The sequence below is a fragment of the Phodopus roborovskii genome, unplaced genomic scaffold (assembly GCF_943737965.1).
Source record: "Phodopus roborovskii unplaced genomic scaffold, PHOROB, whole genome shotgun sequence".
Lineage (NCBI taxonomy): Eukaryota > Metazoa > Chordata > Mammalia > Rodentia > Cricetidae > Phodopus > Phodopus roborovskii.
In genome coordinates, this window is record NW_026126460.1 from 6,641,091 (window position 1) to 6,663,175 (window position 22,085).

The following is a 22,085-nucleotide window of genomic DNA, read 5'->3' on the forward strand; positions in this document are numbered from 1 at the left end:
GTACCAGGAGGACTGCTGTCTGCTGATGGTCTAGTCTTTGCTCCCTAAACAGTGCCCTGGGCCATGTCCTCTGAATATCTGTGCTCACACGACAGAGGGCAGAGGGTAAAACTAACAAAGTCCTTCTATGTGTCCTACAAGAACTTCACCTGTCCAGGTCTGAGGTTTGATCAAGACATGAATGTCAGAATGTGGCACAGGTTTTCTTCTGACCCTGCTGTGCACACCCTCACACATATACAAAGAGCAAGTAGATGCTAAAGAATTTAAATTTAAAAATCTAAACACACAATTTTACATTGAGAGATAAGCACCAAATGAGATATGATTTCATCTGAGAGACAACTAGGAAAGTTTGAAAATGGACTGGTTATTAGATACTACAGATTCTTCCATGCTTTTCTCTAAGTAGACTAAGAACCTCTAGAAGGCAGATGGTATGTTTACCGTGTGTTCATTTTTCCTGTTCCCTTCTCCCATAAACCCAGGCTTCATCCTCAAAGGTTCAGATTTGACAGGTCTGATGGTCTCATCTACAGCCTTAGTCTTCACAGTAGTATCTTTTGGAGGTTTTAAAACACAATGTTGTGAAATATAGGCCTAGGTTTAATGTTTAATTTTTGCCTCATTGACTCCAGGAATTAGACCATGCATGGCCATCAGTGGCCGTTACTCGGCCTACTACACCCCCTACATTGATAGAAGCTTTCCCTATTTCTCCTCGATGACATAGTTCAGATGTGATAAATCTCAGCTCACCTTCCCTGAAGTTGCAGCAAAACAGACTCCACACTCCCAGCTGCTGTCAATGTGAGAATCATTGCCAGTCACAGTGACAACTAAAACTGACCGGATGGGCAGAACTTGCCCATGGAGTCACAATTCTATCACACGAGCGAATACCTGTTCAGCAACTCTGGCCTTATAGACCAATCCTCAGGGACAACCACCTCAATAATCAGTCTGTCAATCATCTGCTATACAACATTCAGTTGTGTGTTAATCAGGGAGGCCTGATAGCTCCAGGGATATGTCCAACAAACAGCCTTTAGTCACTTTCTATTCCAGCAGGTCATCTCATTGACATATGCTTTAGGGACTCAGACACGAGCTGAAGAAAGAAGCATTTGAAATGTGTGAAGACAGCTTTTTCCATGCAGAACCCACCCCAACAGCAGAATTTCCCAGAAACCTAAATATATCTGACAGACTGTGAGAATGAGGATTGTGAACTTCCATTTACGCTTTTTGTGATTTACAAGAAGAACCAGGACCCTGCAACCTCAGCATTCAGAGGCTGGGGAAGGAGGATCCAGAGATTGAGGTCAGCCAGGCTCTTTCTCATCAAACAAACAGAAACACAAGGGTTAAGGATATGGCCCAATGGTAGAGCACCTGCCTACCATCATGGGACCCTAAGTTTGACATCCATCAACTGTAATAAGGTGGGGGCCAGACGGAGACTCTACAGAGGTTGGCCCAAAATCACAGGCCTGAGCTGGTTCATGGCTCAGCCTCTCTTTTGCTATGTTTGAGTTTGTGGTTTCTGAAATGGGCTCTCATGTAGTGCAGGCTGGACTCAAGCTAGCTAAGTAGCGGAGGGAAGCACCGGGCTCCTGATTCTCCGCCTCCACTGCCCAGGTGCTGGACTGCAGGCACACACCACCGCTCCTCACTGTTACAGCTGCATTCCCGAAGCCCCCCAGACAGCCTATGCGCAGCCAGATAAGACAACAGCCGGCAGATTTTAAAAGGGAAAAATAAAACTTACCAAACTTTTCAAGCAAAAAGATATCTGTCTGTTTTATTAGCCATGACGTGAAACATCTTTCAATTCAAATTACAACATAATTATTACATGATACACAAACACTGGGCCAGATTCAGAAAACAAATTTTATACTGTAGTGCGTTCAATAAGGAGACATCAAAAATACAAAATGAAGGCATTTCCCCTTCTACCCTATTCTCTAAATTTACATGGAAACGTGATGTATACTGTATAACACTGAAGTTATGGCTTTTCTAAATTGGTGCTTTTTATTATGATTATGAATACAGCAAATTTGAGAGAACAGGAAGCAAACACTTTCACCTGCTTTTTTAGCCCATTATCTCCTGTGTCACTAAGGTGACAATACTATAGAAATTAATGGGGGGTATGAAGACCAGATACAATTTAAACATCTTTCATAATCTTCAGAAGCATTTCAGCATTGTATAACAAAAGCTCGATTGTAAATACACATACACACATCTTATAAAAATATACTTAAAACTGAGAGTGGGGAAATGCAGGGCTTTACTGCAGGGAAGGGGTTGGCACTATGATGATGCTTGGTTTCCTTTATCAGGGTACTCTTCCACATCAGAGAAGAACATTAACTCTGGAGAAGAAAGTGAACATACCACACTTTAAACATTTTCCCATCTCAAAAAAGAGTTTTGCAGCTTAATAAATACTGATTTAGGAATAGTAATACAAAGTCCTCAGTCACAAGTATAAATTATTTAGGGAGTTCTTTTTTTAATCTAAATGATAAACTGGTAGCAAGTGTATGTGTTTTATAGTTTTAAAAGTTCAAGATTTAAATTCATTATAAACCTCTTAAAAATAAAATACCCATAATAAAGACAACACAATACATCTTACCAAGAAAAATCATGTCACCTAGGAAGCCTAGCATCATTAAAGGTAATTTGAAATGCAAGGGAAAAGTAGAAGGGTTCAGAATTAAGACTGAGTGTCTACGAAGATACCTTGAATGTACTATTCCATTGCGTCTCTAAAAGACCCAATAAGCTAGGTATTACTCTCATTTTGTTTTCACTTTTTAAATTTACCATCCTTAAAAGACAGCAGGTTTCTGAAGTTCTTGCTATGCATCATACATACTGCAAATGAGACAAACCAGGACAAACCTGGACAGACCAGGCAGATATAGGATCAGTCCCAGCAACACTAGAGTGCTTTCAGTTGACATTTTCAGAATTAAACCATTGTTTCACATATTGAAATGTCAAGAAATATAGAAAAAAAAATAAAGCTTGTGGATACAGAAAATAAAAGTTCTCTGACATAAACCATTAGATTAAAAAAAATCTTTGAATGATCAAAAAACACAACTCATGAAAAAAAAACAACAAAATGTGTAAAGTGCAATGTTTTGTGTATGAATGTGTGTAGTGTATACATGCTCATATGAGTGTGTGTACATGTAGAAGCTGGAGGCTGATGCCAACTGTCTTCCTATATTGCTCTCCACATTGTTTTTTGAGGCAGGTCTCTCACTGGAGCTCATCAGTTTGGCTAGGCTGGCTGGCCATAAGCTCAGGAATTCACTTGCCTCTTCCCTTTCCGTGCTGGGATTGCAAGTGCACAACACTGTGCCTGGCTGTTACACAGGTAAGGGAAGTCTAAATTCAGCTCCTTGTGTTTGCACAACACACACTTTGCCGACTGGACAGCTACCCAGGCCCAAAGCCCAAGACAGCAAACTGAATAAAGCAACAGGATATTTAGTGGAACAACATGGAATTACTATACAAAAATGTACATTCATAAATGAAATACACAAGGAAATTACATTCTGGTTTGGTATAATCTGGTTCACATCTACATACGGGCAACATTAACTGGGCTTAACAGGCTGTATATTTATATAACTATGTACACATTTACATCTATAAATGTAACAAAAATAATTATTAGAGGAAATGGTCATGGATTTGGAAGGAGCGACATGGGAGGAGTTAGAAGGAGGAGGGGGTGGAAATGGCGTGACTACCGAGCTCATGTGTGAACGGATGAAAACGGGGAAGCCCTGTCAAGGAAGTATAGTGTGCATGACATACCAAGTGTTCCTAGAGCTCCTGCAGATGAGCTAGCCCTCTGTTAATGGGAACTTTCCCTTGCCTGCTCTGAAAAGAGCCTTGTGTCTAGAGATTGGCGACTTCCCTAGGCACTGCGCAGTGAAGGCAAAACAGAAACAAGACTCACCTTCTGTGTGCCAGGGGCTGCACTGACAAAGCATGACACCGTCAAGTGAAGACGGATGAGCATAATGAAAGCAGAGCGCCAGCAACGCCCAAACATTCCAAGAAGGCACGCCGTCCAGACGTGCAGAAGGCTAAGGACCTTCGTTCACTGTTTCCAGTCTCCAACTCTCTAGGCCCTCCTCCCTGTTTCTTCTGCCATTCTGAGACCTTCCCATTTTCATTGTCCTTCTAATACTTTATTTTAAATGTGTTTGTCACTAAAGTGTTATTGGAGAGAAATTTCAGAATGCATATATCTTTTTACTTTAATACCTTCACTAAGATCCACAGATGGCCTGTAAGACAAAAAGAGCCAGGATAATCCAACCAGAAGGGCCACCACCAGATTCACGATGATCCACGGCCTGAGAAACCGTTCCTCAATTTCTGCTGCCCTGGAGAACAGAAATGCTCATTAGTAATGCCTTCTTTTTTGCTTACATGTCCAAATGTAACTATTTTATAAACTTTTAAAAAGTGGACCTCTTCTAGAGAAATACCAAGTATGAAATGAAGTGTGAGTCTCCCAAAATAAAGGACAGAAGGAGCCGTAGCACATATCTGCAGCTTGAACTCTAAACAGATCTCTGTAGATTAGTATAAAGGAAAAGTGAGTATTGCCTGCCCACCCTCAGTCCCAACAATTTCCCTTACAACATCATGGCAATATTCTTCAATTGACCATCTTCTCTTTATCTCCTAGCCTACCCCTATCCACTCTCTCAAAACAGACTGGAATTTCAGCCATTCCGTCATCCCAGCAGCCAGCTACTTGTCTGTAAACGCCAGTTCCCCTATATTCTCTTCCTGGCACTACTCGCTCAGTTTCTGGCCTCTCCTATTCCAGATACCCTCTCCACCACTGCTCCGTGGTCTTAGGGCTCCGCTTAGGGGAAAGGCACAGAGCACCTCCAATCCACTGTATGATGACTTGAAGAGTTAAAACATATTTTTGAAGAGAAGACAGTTCATTGATAAATCTCGGCATAAATCAGGTGGTGGTGGTGCATGCATACATTTAACCCCAGCATTCTGTGAGTTTGAGGCCAGCCTGATCTACAGAGCTAGTTCTGGGACAGCTAGGACTACAGACAAACCCTGTCTCGATAAATAAATAAATAAATATCCAGTTGTAAGTGGTGGCTCTCCCTGTAATCACAGCATTTAGAAGGTACAGGCAGTACCATCAGGAGTTCAAAGCCAGCCTCAGTTAAATAAGGAGTTTGAAGCTAGCCTGGGCTACTTGGAACTACATGTAAACAAAAAACAAAAGTAAGTCCATAAAAAGGTCTTTATCCATTAACCAAAAGAACAGGTGGTATTTCCTTCTCATGGTTCATTATAAACAGAAATGTGGCCTGGTTGTGATCCATGTGTGAAAATGTGGAGAAGTATCATTAGCAAACCCCGCCCCCATGTTTGCTATTACCATAACAACTGCTAATATCCCTATGAATTCTTACAGGAGGCTCCCATTAACAGAAGGCGTGTGAAGGTGGATCTTGTCACTTGTCATCTGTTGACTCAGAGATAGTATTAGAGCAGCAAAGTACACTGGAAAGAAAAAAAAAGGTCAAATTATTAAAAGACAGGGGTTCTCTGTATTGCTTTATAACCTATCCTGGAACTCGCTCTGTAGAGCAGTCTGGCCTAGGACTCACAGAGATCTGCCTGCCTCTGCCTCCCAAGTGCTGGGATTAAAGGCATATGGCACCACCACCCAGCTTTAAATTTTATCTTCTTAAACACTGGATTTATAGGTTCTTTAAGGTTCAAAATAATCCACAATTGGTAGATGACTGTACAAAAGAAACTCACTTGACTATAATAGGCAGCCTTTTATTACTTGGCATTGATATGACAGAGTATAACAGATGCACACTACTTTACCATTAAAACTGGCAAGAAGGAACCTAGAAACCTAAATCTTCTAAGAATTTAGATGACTTGCTCAAGCACCTCAAACTAGCTTTAATACAACTCTTGTTACCTAGAACAAAATGTATTGTAGATTGCTAGAAATACATAAATGGCACTTATTACTAAAAGGCCATGCTAGTTGTGTCTGCCTAATGCTACGTGGAAAATACAGACGCCAAATAAGTAATGAAGGCCAACACATGCAATTTTACTTGTTATTTTTGGCATGGGCATTAACCCCAGGACCTCACTATCAATGCAACTTCTGAAAGTCATTTAGATGATCCTCAACTGAAAACACTTTAAGCTAGGCATGGCAGTGTATGCTCGCAAATCCCAGCACTCAAGGAAGAGCACAGAGGATGGGGAGGTCAAGGCTATCCTCAACCTTACTGGAAGTCCAAGCCCAGCCTGAGCTCTGTAAAGAGAGCCTGCATATGGTATGTAAAATGAGATTGTTTGAAAAATAAAAAAGGAAACGAATACTTCTATCAAAGTTACTCCTACCATGTTTTTTTTTATTTTTTATTTTATTTTACATGTCGATCCCAGTTCCCTCTCCCTCCCTCCCTCTTACCCTCTCTCTGCCCCCTCACATGTACCCTGACCACCCTCCCCTCACATCCCCCACCCCCATTCCACATGTAGGGCTATGCCATCCAGGTGGGGTCATCTAAATCTGTCAAGGTATTTGAAGTAGGGACTAGGACTTCTCTCCTGTCTCTAGGTTAAGGGAGTATCCCTCCATGGGGGATGTGTCCACAAGGTCCTTTTGTGCACCAGGAATACATCCTGGCTCCACTGTCTGAGGTCCCTTAGACTGCTCAGTCCTTCTAGCTGAGACCCATGTTCAGGGGGTCTGAGTCAGTCCCATGCTGGATTCCCAGCTATCAGTCTGGGGGCCCATTAGCTCCTCCTTGTTCAGGTCAGCTGTCTCTATATGTTTCTGTAACCTGGTCTTGCCCTCTCTCTCTGCATCTGGATTCTAGTTTGACTCGGTGTTTAGTTATGGGTGTTTGCTTCTGTTTCCAACAGGTACTAGATGAGGGCTCTATGATGGTGGATAAGTTAGTTGTTGATCTCACTATCAGGGAAGGGCATTTATGGTAGCCTTTCCACGGTTGCTCAAATTGCTGGAGTCAGTCTTGTAGTTCTCTAGACTTTGTTTAGGTTCAGTTTTCTCTTCAAACCAATAATGGCTCCCTCTTTTATGTTCTCTCTCTCTCTCTGTCTCTCTCTTCTGTTTTCTATTCCTACCCTGACTCAATCTTCCTAGTTGCACATTACAATTTCACTGACTTATAAACAATGACTTATACAAAGAAATAGTATTAAGCTTCTATAAAATATTTTTCTTGATTCAAAACGACAATAAAACTCCTCAATTATAAGAGCTATCAAGTAAAGTTTTACTTACGGAAAGAGGCTAAAGCTGTTGGTTCCAGGGCCAAGAAGTTCCGGATGGCTACTGAGGTTTTAGCAAAGTCAGTCCTGGAATGAAACATGAAAGCTTTTTGCCACTGTGCCGCTGTGACCTCTTCCTTCACTAGTTTTCCCTCTCTAGTCTACTGGCACCAGGTCCATTGTCTCTACATAGTTAGTTTAAACTTAAACAGGGAAGAGTATCCACCTTATTTACAAAGGCCTCATCAAATATCTAACAAGAAGACCATTTAGTATTAAGACATGAAGAAATAAATTAGTCCAAACCTGCAAAAATCATTAGCTCCCTCCTCTTCTGGTAGACTGCCCAACTACAGTGCTAGTTAGTTTTTGTCAACCTACATAAGCTAGAGTCATCTGGAAAGAGGGAACCTCAACTGAGAAAATGCCTTCACAGGACCGGCCTATAGACAAGTCTATGGGGGCAATTCCTTGATTGAGCATTGATGTGGGAGGGCCCAGCTCACTGTGGCTGATACCATCCCTGTGGCAGGTGGTGCTGGGTTTTACATATACACATGTATGTATGTATGTATGTATGTATGTATGTATAAGTATATGTGTATGTACACACACACACACACACACACACACACACACACACACGGTACGCATATGGAGGGAGAGGACAAATGCAGGACAGCAGGCAGGCATCTTTGCCCACTGAGCCATCTCTCCAGCCCTGCTGGAGACGTTTTTAAAAAATGGGTTGACCTGTGTCCCCCCCAAATAAGTGTTGAATGTCTAGCTCTAGTACTTATGAAGGTGACATAATTTGGAAACAGGATCTCCACAGATATGGTGAAGCTACCAGGCTAGCCATGCTAATCCAAAGACTGGCTTAAAGTGATTATATTAATACCCTATCATTCTAGTTTATATTTTTGGTTGTGAGCCTAGCTTTTAATGGCTGAGCCATCTCTCCAGCCCCTTATCATTGTATTTTAAAAACTCATTGTTAGTGACACATTGGCTCACCATTTCTTCCTGAAGAAAAGTAAGAGAGACCCATGGCCACAACAGCTTTACCTGTCAAAAGCTGAAACTGTACTTAGAGCCAAAAGCAGGTAGAGGAGGCTCTGGAATGGGTATGCCAAGGGCTTGTACTGCTGCAGAAGGTTGGAGAGGTCAGACAGCTCATCTCCCGCGAGAACATAGATCACAACAATGTTCCACACGGCACAGCCAGCCAAGAAGCCATGAGAAAAGAGACCAATCATCCTGCACAGAAAAGGGTTTAATTATATATAATCACTAAAATAAAAAGCTAAGGCATTTTAAAAACCTCTTCACATGAAATAAAATTCAACATATTATGAAAAGAACAAGTGGAATAAATCTATATACCATTGTAATTGTCTATTTTACTAAAAGTGTGGAACAGCCAAGACTTTTTTTCTTTTGTTTTGAATGCTGAAATTCAATTAACACATGCTTAATGAACATCAACAACAAGTGGGCACCTGAAAGCTCTGTGCACCGAAAGGGCCACATCCCGGGTGGTCCAGGCCGGCTTCAAGTCCATCGACACATCTATGTTTTCTGTGGTCTTTATCAACTCCGAACGGTCTGCTGCATGAAATCTCCCTGGAGTGCAAGGCACAAATACACAATTACCAGTGACTAGCAAGAAAGAACCCATTCTGGATGAAAGGGCCTCCGCCCAGCATAACAGTACATGCCTGTCACTACTGGCAGCAGGTCCAGGAGTTCCAGATCCCTGGGCTACATGAGAATCTGTCCCAAGAACAACCGAGGGCTGGAGGGATGGCTTGGCAGTTACAAGGAACCTGCAGGATGGCCATTGAGGCAGACATGCTGCCTCGAATCAAGCCTGATGACCTGAGCTTGGCCCCTTGACTCACATAAAGGTAGGATAGACCTGACACCACAAAGCTGTCCTCTGATCTCACATGCATGTCATTCATGTACACCACACAAGCACTCACACTTAAAAAATTAAAAGGAGGGAGTGAAACTAAGATTGGGTTTTTGCTGTTTTCCTTTTTAATCTAGAAATTCTCCTTGATTGTAAGTTTTTTCTTTTTTTTTCTTTTCTTTCACTTTTGGAGGCTTAGACATACAATTTCTTCATCTTTAACAAAAAATGCAATGATAATAAGCTTTCTTCTCAACCCAAAGCTGTTGTTAAAATAACAATTTTAGGTGTCAGTGGTATTTAGTGAAATATAACAATAAACTTTCAACTCAGAATTAAAAGCTATTAGCATGACAGTCTATAGAAATAATTTAGAGACTTTAGGAATATTAAAATTAAAATGCTGGGGACTAGAGGGATGGCTCAGTTGTTAAAAGTTGTTACTGTTCTTCCAAAGGACCTGGGTTCAGTTCTCAGTGCTCACATGGTGTCTCACAATAAGCCACAGCTCCAGTTCCAAATAGGTCAGAGATACTGTAGGCATAAGACACACATGAGGTTCACATAGGCAAAACACTCATACACTTAAATAAGAAAAAAATAGGTTTCTAAAAATAAATAATTTTTAAAAATTAAGGCAAGCTATTATTTGAAAATTTTTTTTTAAATTCTTGGGAAAAGATGATGTTGGAGTATGTGCACAGCCTTCTGCATCAGCATATTTCATAAAATTCTCCCGAGATTTGGGAGTGGGACTTCACACTTGCACTGGTTAGGACAGTTCTTCTTTAGATACAACAATCCGGAACTGATCTCAGGGAGCAGGCAGAGTTCCATCTCACAAAACCCATTGCTCAGATATTTTGAAGGATAAAAGAATAATTCATTTTCTCAAAAAAAATGTACTGGATAGCCAACAGAACCACCTGTGCCTTTTATAACCAGTTACTCAAATAGGGAGGTTTCATATTAAAGGAAACCAGAATAAAAGTTCTGGGTAACACTGGTAGAAAAAAGGAGGGGATGAGGGGATAGCCCAGTTGGTAAAATGCTTGCCTGCAAATGCAAAGATCTGCCTTTGATCCCGAGAGCCTACCTGAAACTGCTAGGCATGGAGGCCATGCTTAGAGTCCCAGCATTCAGAAGCAGGGCCAAGACAATTGCTAGGGCTTGCTGGCTAGCTAGGCTAGTCTGACGGGCTCCTGCCCAATTAGAGCTCCAGTCTCACAACTAAGGGTGACACCTGACTTGGGGGGGGGGGAAGCTGTAATTGTAATATACTGTATGGAGGGGAAAAAATCTATTTTTCAATAAAAAATAAAATCCATCTAGAAAAAATAGTGTAACAACAGTTTTGTGTGTCAATTTTTGTTCATATTTTTTTTATTGTTTCCTTCATTCAGGTCATCAGAACTATATTTTTGGTTGTGAGCCTAGCCTCTCCAGCCCTGGGTCCCTGGAACTATAACTACCAGGTAAAAGATATCCTTCTACAACATTTAGAGCAATTGCATTCCAAAACAAGGAATTACTTACGGCTTTTTTCCACAAATACTTTGCCGACAGGCTGGCTAATTCCGGTGGGTGCTGTGAACCTAGAGTGCTGTTCTAGGGTACGATGCCCATCTGTAATTATGTCTTCATCTTCTACTCCTAGCTCATTAGCATACTGTAGCTCTGCTGGCTGGGTTTTCCTGAAATCAGAAAAAAGCTCTGAAAAAAATCATTCCTAAATTTTTAAAAGATCCACATAAGAAATTACCCAAGGACATGATGGCAAGAGTCCTGAACTTGAAGTGTAAAATTATGCAGTTTACTCAGCTCTGTTATGAACTAGTACACGCCTCAGACTGCCCACATTTCTGTGGACCCCAGTTTTCTCAAAATAATCACTGACTAGACTAGATTGCTCCTGACTTAAAATCACAAAATTCTAAATGTAACTGATTACTGTTTGTAGAGTCATTTTTAAGTACAAACATCAACATTATATATCTTCCAGAGTATTTTTTAAAGTATGATCTTGTATTTTATATAAGACTTACCTTCCTATATTAAAACACAATAGTTATGCTTATCACAAAATAGTTCACATTCCATTAACATGAAGAAACAAATCACAGTAGCTCATCTTTAATGGTTAATCCTTATCTCACCTTTTGCAACTTATATATGAAAATATTTTTGTTTTATGCCTTTTTCAGAGATGACTCCTTAGCTATTTCCACACACCATTCATTTTTTTCAGTGTTCTATTCTTTTCAAATTTCTCACATATTGATTTAACTTGTATTTCTACCACTTATCCCAATACATACAACTATAGTGTTTTCCGAGACTCAGTGAGGAGCTACTATTTGGGATCTGAATTAACCAGCAGCACTACCTCCTAGGGATGGCTAGAAGGATGAGCAAACCATTACTTTGCCTTCCTTCGTGGTTTTGGGATAACTGCCTCTGCAGGTGGCTCCACATCCATGCCGTTTTCATTGTGTAGGAAAGATGGACTGGGCGGCTTTTCAGTGAAGGAAGTCTGCAACTCTGAAAACGAGATGTGTCACAGGGTTACAAGGCAAAACTAAAACAACACAAGGTCTCTTGACTTTTGTGAGACTGGAGAACTTTAAGACTTTTAGCTGGACCAATTCTTTTCTGCTACAGGCAGTGCTGGTGTTGGAGATGGCGTCTCACTGTATAGCCCCAGCTTCCCCGGAACTTGCTGTGTAGATCAGGTGACTCTTAAACTCAGGGAGCTGCTGTTAAAGGCATGTCCCAACACGCTCAGCTAGGGTTAGATTTCTTGATTTTTTTTTTTTTTCCATATTGGTTGACATTAAAACTTGAAATTATAGTTTAGAAGTGTATCATTTTCTAAATGAAAAATCTGTCTGGGTGTGGTGATGCATGCTTTTAATCCTAGCACTCAGAAGGCAGAGACAGGCCAGTCTCTGTGAATTTGAGACCAGCCTGGACTACATAGAAAACTCTAGGCTGGCCAGGGTTACATAGTGAAACCCTGTCTGAAACAAAACACTAATCCCCAGGTTTGGAATAACCCAAGATTTGGCAACTTGCAGGCAGCACTCACGGGACTCAGAAGTTATTACACTCACAGTTACAGATCATTACAGCAAAGAACAAAAGCAAAATCAACAAAAGGAAAAAAGCAAACAGACCAGACTCTGGTGAAACAGGCTCAGTGTACCACAGTCCTCCATCAGTGGAGTCAAATAGGGTGCCTGTTAATCCAGCAACAAGTTATGACAACATGAGAGATGTGGTTTCTGCAGGGAAGCTCATTAGGGACCGAACACCCAGGGTTTTACTGACAGCTAATCACACAAACTTACACTTACCAAAATTCCAAATTATAGTGTAAGCCAGAAAGACAATGCAGGCCAAACAGCATGTAATGGCCATTCTGGGTAAAACAAAAAAAAGAACCAGAGCTTTAAAGTCCTAAAAAAGTTAGTGCAGTGGAGTGCAGTTCATCTGGTAGCATGCTCGCTTAGCATGTACAAGGCCCTCGGGTCAGTCCCCAGCATTGTAGAAACCCAAGTGTGGTGACTATAATCCCAGCAGCTGGGAGGTGGTGAGGAAGGAGGAGCAGAAGTTCGGGTCCATTCTCAGCTACACATTGAGATGAGCCTAGCTTACATAAGACCCTGCCTGAGAAGAAAAGAAAAAAATACTAAAACACTGGACCTGAAGGCTGAGTGCATTTTAGAATGGCAGTAACAAGTTCCCTGTGACCCAAACTTCCTTTGGTCTGATTTTTCTTGGTGGCTTGTCTTTCTTTCTTTCTTTCTTTTTTTCTTTCTTTCTTTCTTCCTTTTTTCCTTTCTTTCTTTACTTATTAGGTGTTTCTTTTATTTTGTGTTGCCTTTTTGAGACAGGGTCTCACTACATAGCCCACACTGACCCGTTTTCATCAAACTACATTAATGCTGGTGATTAAGTTAAGTTTGGTCAAAATTTAGGATTAAAAAATAATTAAATGAAAGATACATTCAGAAAACCCATGAGAAAATTTAGGCCCTAAGACCTGCAGGGAGGTCAGGCTCAGCTGAGACCTCCCTGGGTTTTCCTCTTTCGGTGGCCCAGGCTTGTGGTGAGCACTTCAATGATTACCCAAACTGCACTGTAGCCTTCTCGCTTTTGGTCCCTGCCACTCTGCGCCTGGACTCTGCCTATATAATCAGTGCCTGCTGTTCTCCGGGAGCACACCAACTGATTAGTCAGGGAAAACCCTTATTAAATTCTCAAGGGCTAACTTGTGTCAACAGTGCAAGGCAATCCCCATATTTACTTCTTCACTTTTTTATGTTAATAAAGTCAGTCCGCTGTCCTTGTCTAAGTACTATAAAAATAATATGCATTCTTCAATGGAGAAAAAGAAAACCATGTTTGTTTGTTTTCTTTTTTTAAATCACAGTTAGCACTGCTCAACTTTTCCGCTGTTCTCTCACTGTGTGTGCTCAGATCTGTGTTCTGGATTGAATTATGCTCCGGAAACACACATGCAAGCCATAACTCTCAGAATCTGCTAACATAACTTCATTTGTAAACAGAGTATTCGCACATAGAAACAAGTCAAAATGAGGTCATGGTGCGTGAGGATGGACCCTAAATCCAAGGACTGCTATCTTACGTGAAGAGACAGGAAATGAAATAATGTCAGATGGGACAGGGCTTAGACAGCCAAGGGATGCTGAAGATTGTTAACAATCGCTGGAATGTAGGTGGACTTTTCTTTGAGTTTGCCAGCTCAAAAATAACATTACTAATTACATAATTATTACTAATTATGAAAGCTTGGCCTTCAGCTCGGGCTTGTCCCACTAGCTCTTTTAACTCAAATTAATTTATCTGTGTTAATCTACATTCTGCCATGTGGCTCAGTTACCTCCTTGGTACTGTATGTCCAACTTCTTCTGTGTCTCACTGGAGTCTGCCCCTCTTCTTCCTCTCTCTCTCTCCGGAAATCCCACCTGTCCTCTCCTGCCTAGCTGTTGGCTGTCCAGCTCTTCATTAAACCCATCAGTACTGACCTTAGCAAAGACACATCTTCTCAGTGTGCAAAAAGACTATCCCACAACACCAGACGCTCCAAGGGGCAAGGAAGGCGCCATCCCTGGAGCCTCTGGAAGTAGCACAGCCCCATGGATGCCCTGATTTTGAACCTCTATCCTTTAGAATGATGAAGAAATAAATGTTGGTTGTTTGAATTCTCCCAGTTTATGATAACTTGTTACAGGAACCACAGGGCCCCCACTCTCAATACGCACTGTTTTATAACCTCTCTTGTTGACTCAACAAAACTTTGTAGATGGTTTCCAAGGACACTAGTTCACTTGAATAATCCTTTTATCTTGCACTTGCTTTACACTTATGTAGACAAATTTGTGGTTATTTAACCAATACCACAGTGTTTTGGTGGCTACCCATTTTTACTGTAGAGCTATATCTTTGATTGTATCAATTATTACAGCTTCTTCTACTCTTAGATATCTGGACAGTCTGAGGCAATTTATGCTTCTATTGCTGTATCACTGTACCTGTTCCCATTAACGCTAGATTTGATTTGATTTTTGTATGGTGTTCTTTCTTGAAACAACATCTTGCTTTGTAGCTTAAGTTAGCCTGGAACTCATTGTTCCTAAATCTTGCTGGCCTAAATCTTGCAATCCTCTTGCCTCACTCAGTCTTGTATGTGCTGGGAATACAGGTATGTACTATGCTCAGCTCAACACTAGATTTTCTAATTTAAAAGCAAATAGCATTGCCAACACATGTGAGTGCACGCACACGTGCACACACACACACACACACACACACACACACACACACACACACACAGTTTTTTTGTTTACACTGAGAGCACAGATATTCAATAAATGATGAGTGTTGTGTTGTAAAATATTTGTATGTGAAGATGTGTTGCTGTGACTGGTGTAATAAAAAGCTGAATGGCCAGGTAGGCAGGAGCAATAGGTGGTACTTCCTGGCAGAGAGGAAGGGGAGATGCCATCAAGAGGTGGGACGAGTTGAACACATAAGGGGAGAAAGGTTAAAGCCATGTGGTAGAATATAGATTAATAAAATTATGGGTTAATTTAAGTAATAAGAGCTAGTGGGACAAGCTTAAGCTAATGACAAAGCTTTCATAATTAATAAGACTCAGTGTACTGTTGTTATTTGTGGGATATCAGTCACGGTGAGAAAGCATACTATACTGTTGATTAATTACATTATTGGTTTGGTTGGTTGTTTTTTTGAGATAGGGTTTCTCTGTGTAGCTTATCGCTAATACAGAATTCATCCTACTAATCTTAAATGTCCACTTCACTCACTAAATTCTTGTATGCTCTGATATCTGAGCTTTCTGCTTTAGGCCTGAATTTTTCTTACTTCATCCCTCAGATAGATAGATAGATAGATAGATATAGTATGTATAAATATATGTATATACATATGTACATATATAATGAATTATACATATATGTATATACATACATACATACATATCTAGAGACCTGAAAGAAAGCCTGAAGTCATTAGAGCTGAAGTGGTGGGTATTTTCAGGAAGAAAGCAAGAACCCACCTATGGGAACAAGGTTCAAAACCACAACTTCTGTCACAGTCTAACCTTGGTTTCCTCACATACCAGGAGGTGGCCTTATCTTCTTCTGTCTCTTCTGAATAGGAGCCTCTGGACACTCCTTGAGTTCTGCAGCTGGAGGCTCACTGCTCTCAGACCACCTACTAACAATGGGCTCAGCAAGACCTTCTGAAGAAGCAGTAGCTGCAGGAAGATAGGAGAAAAACGAGTCAGCTTGAGCAGAGACCACTGTGATAGAGAGATGGGACAGGGATACCTACAGAGTGCCTTGATGACTTCATGCCTCCCCTCTCTAACTTTGGGCTTTGTGTTGAAAAAAAAAATAAATGTGAAATTAGGAAAACTGAGAAGGGGGAGGCCAAAAAGAAGACCCACAGAATGAAGAGGAGGAGTAATTGCTTCAGTACATTCAAAGCATTCAGAAAAGTACAAACAAATTAAAACCGACATGGTAGGCTCTTGTCCCTGCCCTAAGAACTCTACTGGCTCTACAGCTCCTTCCTTCACTAGTTAGTTAGCATGTGATGATGTCATCAGGAACTATTAACTGGAAGTATCAGGTCATTTAGAAGTTCCAACTTTTCCCCTAATGGAACCTTTTAATAGAATTTCAACATAATCTGAGAAATTTGAATTATTCTTGACTACCTTCTCTCGCTACTGCTATTCCTTAGCCTCGTTGGCATTTAGAGGAAGCCAACTGTGGCTCGAGATGTAAGTGAGTGGAAGATCAACATGCAGGGGCCTGGGTTCTGCCAGCACTGGGAAAAATGGCTGAGAAACACAAATGGACAATAAGCTGCTTTTCAATCACTGAATTCATGAATATTAAAGACTGGCATTGTCCAGTTTTGTTAGCAATTTAGAGAAGGTGATACTACCATGCTTTATGGTGGCAGAAAATAACAGAAACTTTCTTGAAGACAAGTTAGCAGAAGCCATTGTATCAACAGTGCACATCCTTCCACTGCTAGCAATCTACACTTTGAGAGACCTTTGCCCCACTAACCACTACTGTACATAGAACTGCAATACTGTTTGGAAAGAAATCTCAAAGTAAATTAACTGATGTTAAGTTAAAGATTAAATAATATAATGCGACAAAGTCACGGCTCAGGGACACCTGGAATGCTCTATAAAGAGCCAAGACAAGAAAAAACATCACTACACAGTTTTTAACCTTGTGAAAGGGGATAAGTCAAGAATGAGGTGAAGAGATAACTAAAGGTGACTTTCAGGGTTCAAGCCCACTAGGGAAACAATGAAAACCAAAAATTGACCACTGAAGGTGATGAATTCTCAATGTGTTGAGTCTCAGTTACTAATAGACTACCCAGGATTACCAGTTAGGCAACTACTACAAAAGAGGTTCATTGTCCTGCTGTTATTAAAGCTTGAAGACACAGATCATGTGCCCCTGCCTTCATGGTCTTGCTCTAAGATAGACTAGAAGAGTTAAGAATCCCAGATCTCTAAATCCATTATTGAGTTCAAAGGTCTAGAACCAAGTAGAGCTTAAAAATACTTACATTATCAGCCAGGCGGTGGTGGCGCACATGTCTTTAATCCCAGCACTCAGGAGGCAGAGGCAGGTGGATCTTTGTGAGTTCATGGCCAGCCTGGGCTACAGAGTGAGTGCCAGGACAGGCTCCAAAGCTACATAGAGAAACCCTGTCTAGAAAAACCCAAATAAATAAATAATACTTACATTATCTTGGGACCAAAGACTTGATGCACACAACAATACTGTAAACATTAAACATGGGTGGCACAATACTTTATTCTATGAACACACCTAGTTACTCTCCAGGCTGCCCATGGCCTTGCCTCCCCGTCCTCAACATCTTAGTGATTTGGTACCCGGGAACCTTGACTCTGTAATTTGTGATGCTGACAGTGCTTAAGGTCCTGGGAAAGCGTGGGATCTCCCACAACACACAAATCTTACCTAGTGTGCTTTTCGCTCTGGGTTTCTTTTTCTTAGGATGACTAAGTGGAATGTCATCTATAAAACAGAAAGGACAACAAGGATGGCAGAGAATCAGCTAGAACAGAACTTCTGGTAAGGAAGACTTTTCCCTCCCTTCTCTGGAGCCAACCAACATTTACATATGAGGGGAAGAAATGTAAGAAACTGACAAGGCCACTTGGCACCACCCACAGCACGGTGCCAATAGTATAGTGTTGCTCAGTGATGTTTACAACTGTGACTTAGAAAGTGGGCTCAAGAAATGTCCTCCTGGCCACATACAGTCTCCAGACCTTTGCACTGAAGTATGGTCAAGACTGGTTCTGGCCAGGAGGCAGAATAGAAGTGATGTGTGTCTGTCTGCAGCACCAAAGCTGTCTGATCATGTTGACCTCAGAGGCTAAGCAGATTGAAGCCTGGTCAGTACTTGGATGGGAGTGACACATTTCATTTGTGAGCCAAAACACTGAGAAGGCCAGCTGCGTGTCAGAGGAAGAAGCTTCATATTAGGACAACAGAACCACATGACAAAAGTAACCTATATCTCTCTGCATCATTAACCAAGGCAATTGCTTTGGACTGCTGCCCAGCGACTTTGCAATGAACCTGTAGGGCTTTTTATTCAAAGAAAACATTAACATTTATTGTATGTATACACACTGAAGTGTGTGTGTGTGTGTGTGTGTGTAGCTTGTGTGTAGAGGTCAGAAGACAACCTTCAGGAGTCACTTCTCTCCTTCCATCATGTGGTTCTGGGGATCAAACTCGGGTTATCAGGCTTGGTAGCAGGTGCCTTCACTTACTAATCTGTCCTGCTGGTCCAACTTTGTATTATCTCTAACAGTCTTACAAAATATTAAGTGAATAAAAGTTTGGGGGTTGTAGCATATCTTTGTCTACCCAAACTAAAAGAGTAAAGGGAAAGCACAGTTTAATATAGTGCTATAAGCAGGTCAAGGGATATACTCTGGAGGCTGCAGAGGGCAATCTAGTACTGTATATCACACGTAATTTTAAAATTGCAGTCACAGGAGATTGTGATAGTAAATGGGTACTGTAATTTTACAGACTATATTTTCAGATTCAGTTAGTTATTATCATCATTATCATTATTTTGAGGCAAGGTTTGACCACTACCCAGGCTGGCCTTCAACTCATGAGCTCAAGCAGCTGTTCCCTCTCAATCTGTTAAGGTTCTATAGGTGTATGCCTTTGTCCCCAGATTCCACTAAATGCCTGGCACTATAGGTGTATGCCATTATCCCAAGATTCCACTTTTTAACCCCCCTGAGACAGGATCTCACTATGTAGTCCATTTAAGCCTCAAACTCAGTTTCCCTGCCTTGGCCTTCCCAGAACCAGGACTAGGTATGTGTCACTATACTCATCTTCATGCTTACTTTAAAACACCAACATGAATAGTAAACCAACTCACCTTGAATAGCACTTCACATGACCCCAACCAAATGTAATCAGCAGGACAAAAAAAGAAAAACAAAACTTAATTATTATCTGACTGAAACTTGACTTACATCATTACAATAAAACCTGCTTCCACATACCATCAGCTGGTTTACAAACTAGCTTTTTATTTGTAAGTAGTATATTGTTTAACAGCACTGCAAAAAAAATCTTTTGAAAGCACAAATACATATTTCCTACTTAACGGAACTAAACAGATTAAGAACTCTCCGTTTTGATTCTAATCAGCTTATGCTCTGATGGAACTATCCCCACAAACACAAGGGCATCGGGAGAATTCTGGTAAACAAGACATTAGAACATTTGGAACAGAAGGATTTTTCTGCCATGCTGAGTTAAGGCTTTTCTATTATTATAACAATTATTCTCATGACTCAAATTTAATTTTTGCCTCTAAATTTTAGGAAGACTTTTCCTAAAAGTTCCAGGAAAGTTTTTTTTTTTTCCCCAAAAGCATTGTAGTTTTTTAACCATACTATTCATTTTTTCTACTTATTTTTATACTTGTAAAGTTCAATAATGAAATGACTAAATTATTATTACCTTGGCACTGGTGGAAGGGCTCGTGGAGGGCGCTATAGGAGTAAGAGAAAGGCAAAACACTCATAAGTAAAAGCCCGTGCATCTTGCCTTCATTTATCTCAAGTACCACAAAGCCACTCATTTAAAAAAAAAAAATGGGACAAATAAAATGGATCAGTAGTTCTCTTCAAAAATTTTGAGAACTGTTTATCAGTGAAACTTGGGAGGTGATGATGTAAGCTGGACTACTGAGTTTAGATATGTTCTGCCGTTTCTACATCCCACGTAAAGTTCTTTTCTTCTTACATTTCAACCAACCAGTTTGGCCCATTGTGAGCATTGAGAACAAGGTCAAAACAGGACTCACCACCCCTTACAGAACTCCTGTTAGTAGCTGAGTACTGGAAGATAATGTTACATACACATACAGAAGTAGAACATACCGTGTGTGTGTGTGTGTGTGTGTGTGTGTGTGTGTGTGTGTGTGTACTGGAAGATAATGTTACATACACATGCAGAAGTAGAACATACCGTGTGTGTGTGTGTGTGTGTGTGTGTGTGTGATGCTAAGGCTTTCACGAAAGCCTGAGCTCAGAGCGCTCCAGGTAAAGAGGAACATAGTTACCATGGACAGCAATACGGAAGCTGGATTAATTAGGGCCTTGCAGACCAAGGGAAGGAATATGTGTTTTGTTTTATTAAATAGGAATCTAACTAAGGTTTTATGCCATAAAGTGGCATGCTTTTTAAAAAGTCATCTTAAAAAGAAATATAAAAAATATTGTAGAACAGAAAGTATGGGGGTGGGGTATAATTTACACAGCTCTACCTGAGTAAGAACAACCACGTTTTCAGGTTCAGGCAGCATTAGTTCCAGGAAAACAGACAGCCTCTTCTGGCTTCTTTGAGCACCAGGCATACAAATATAGATAGAGGCGGGCAAAGCACTCACAAAACAAATAAATCTTTAATGAAATTGAATACTAACGGAAGTGCCTAGAAGCCAATTGTATATCTCAAGTATGTCATGCTTGCTTACAGAGAGCACTGATTCGAAAGGCTTAAATTTTAGATAATCTTGTTGCATTCATCCAAACAGATTTATGAAAATGCTACAAGATTAGGACGCTGAAGGATGCCCCGATGCTATCCAACAGTCAAAATGACTACTGGGAAAGAATGATGGTCCCACGAAAGCGCTACTATTCTCGAGACGCTATCAAGCGGGACCCAGTCCCTTGATGATCCACATTTCAAAAGTCCCGCAAAAAAAGGTTCCATCTCGCCCATCTAGAAGCCACAACCCTACGCCCCTCAGAACCAGAACGGCTCAACAGAAGACCAAAGTCCAGCAGCTCAATAGTACCTGAGGCTCGCTAACCACCTGCTTCTTTCCCATCGCATCTCCAGGGTCCCTGGCGGAGCACAGTGCGCTGAGCCCGCCCGCCCCGCCCCGCCCCGTCCACCCAGGCGCAAGCGCAGAGCGTCATCGGGCTGCGCCCCTCTGGCCGCTGGGCGGGAGCGCCCCCACCCCTCCCGCGGGAGGTTTTGGGGCTCCTGGGTCCGAGCCCCGCTCCGACCCCTTCAAACTAAGCTTGAAGGGGAAGCCTCGACATCGGCCGACGGTCCAGGGAGGGGAGGGGGGCTCACGGTTTCCCGCGAGGTCGTCATGGTTTGCGTGGGGATGGGCACGACGTGACCAGATCCGGATTCAAACTCCCCACCGGAACCCGCCCCTTTCCTGGGCTTCGCTGGCAGCCGTGAGCCGCCGGGAGGCGTCGTCATGGCAACGCGGACCACAGCGCGGAGAAGTTCCACGGGACTCACGGCCTGTTTGGGGCCCGCCCAGAGGTAGCGCCCAGATCCGGCCGCGTCGCACCCCTGTTCCCCGGTTCCCGGCTCGGCGTTGGTCGCTGCTGGTTAGGGCACCCCCAAATCTCCACACTCCGGGTCCTACGCCCCTCATCTCTCACCGCATGGCCTTCCTCCAGCGGAGGCCCAGAGTCGGCCCTCATGATGTTTTCCCGCAGGGATGCCTAGGAGCAACCGCCGAGCCCGAGGCCAGCTCCCGGCGACGCTGGGCCCCCGGGGACCCGCGAGAGGTGGCGGCTTGCGCAGCCCGGAGAGGCCGCCGCCTCCAGGCCCGGTTCCAGCCTGCAGGGCGCTGTTAGATGGCAGATCCCTAGAGCTGGTGTTCGGGAAAGGCTTTC

At 42.0% G+C, this 22,085-nt stretch overlaps 1 protein-coding gene across 2 annotated transcripts; it reads right to left on the reverse strand.

Moving 5' to 3' along the window:
- Positions 1–1,799: 1,799 nt before the first annotated feature.
- Tmem237 (transmembrane protein 237) lies at positions 1,800–21,905 on the reverse strand. Of its 2 annotated transcripts, none has more exons than XM_051190277.1 (13): positions 21,849–21,905; positions 19,897–19,928; positions 19,307–19,317; positions 17,851–17,907; positions 15,948–16,085; positions 11,704–11,821; positions 10,817–10,974; positions 8,865–8,988; positions 8,431–8,622; positions 7,376–7,449; positions 5,502–5,592; positions 4,312–4,433; positions 1,800–2,387 (listed from the first exon to the last, which is right to left on the reverse strand). In XM_051190277.1, the coding sequence occupies exons 1-13, from the start codon at positions 21,888–21,890 to the stop codon at positions 2,326–2,328; spliced, it is 1,221 nt and encodes a 406-aa protein (XP_051046234.1). In that variant the 5' UTR covers positions 21,891–21,905; the 3' UTR covers positions 1,800–2,325. The 2 variants fall into 2 exon arrangements, with proteins under 2 accessions (XP_051046234.1, XP_051046235.1); XM_051190278.1 differs by lacking the exon at positions 21,849–21,905 and adding an exon at positions 21,242–21,329.
- Positions 21,906–22,085: the final 180 nt, after the last annotated feature.

Excerpts from the sequence above, each read along its gene's own strand:
- Tmem237 (XM_051190277.1), bottom strand. The coding sequence starts at position 21,890 with ATGAGGGCCGACTCTGGGCCTCCGCTGGAGGAAGGCCATGCG. Across the intron at positions 11,822-15,947 it reads GAAGATAAGGCCACCTCCTG|AGTTGCAGACTTCCTTCACT; the intron begins GTATGTGAGGAA and ends TCTCGTTTTCAG. Across the intron at positions 5,593-7,375 it reads AACAGCTTTAGCCTCTTTCC|TGTACTTTGCTGCTCTAATA; the intron begins GTAAGTAAAACT and ends TTTTCTTTCCAG.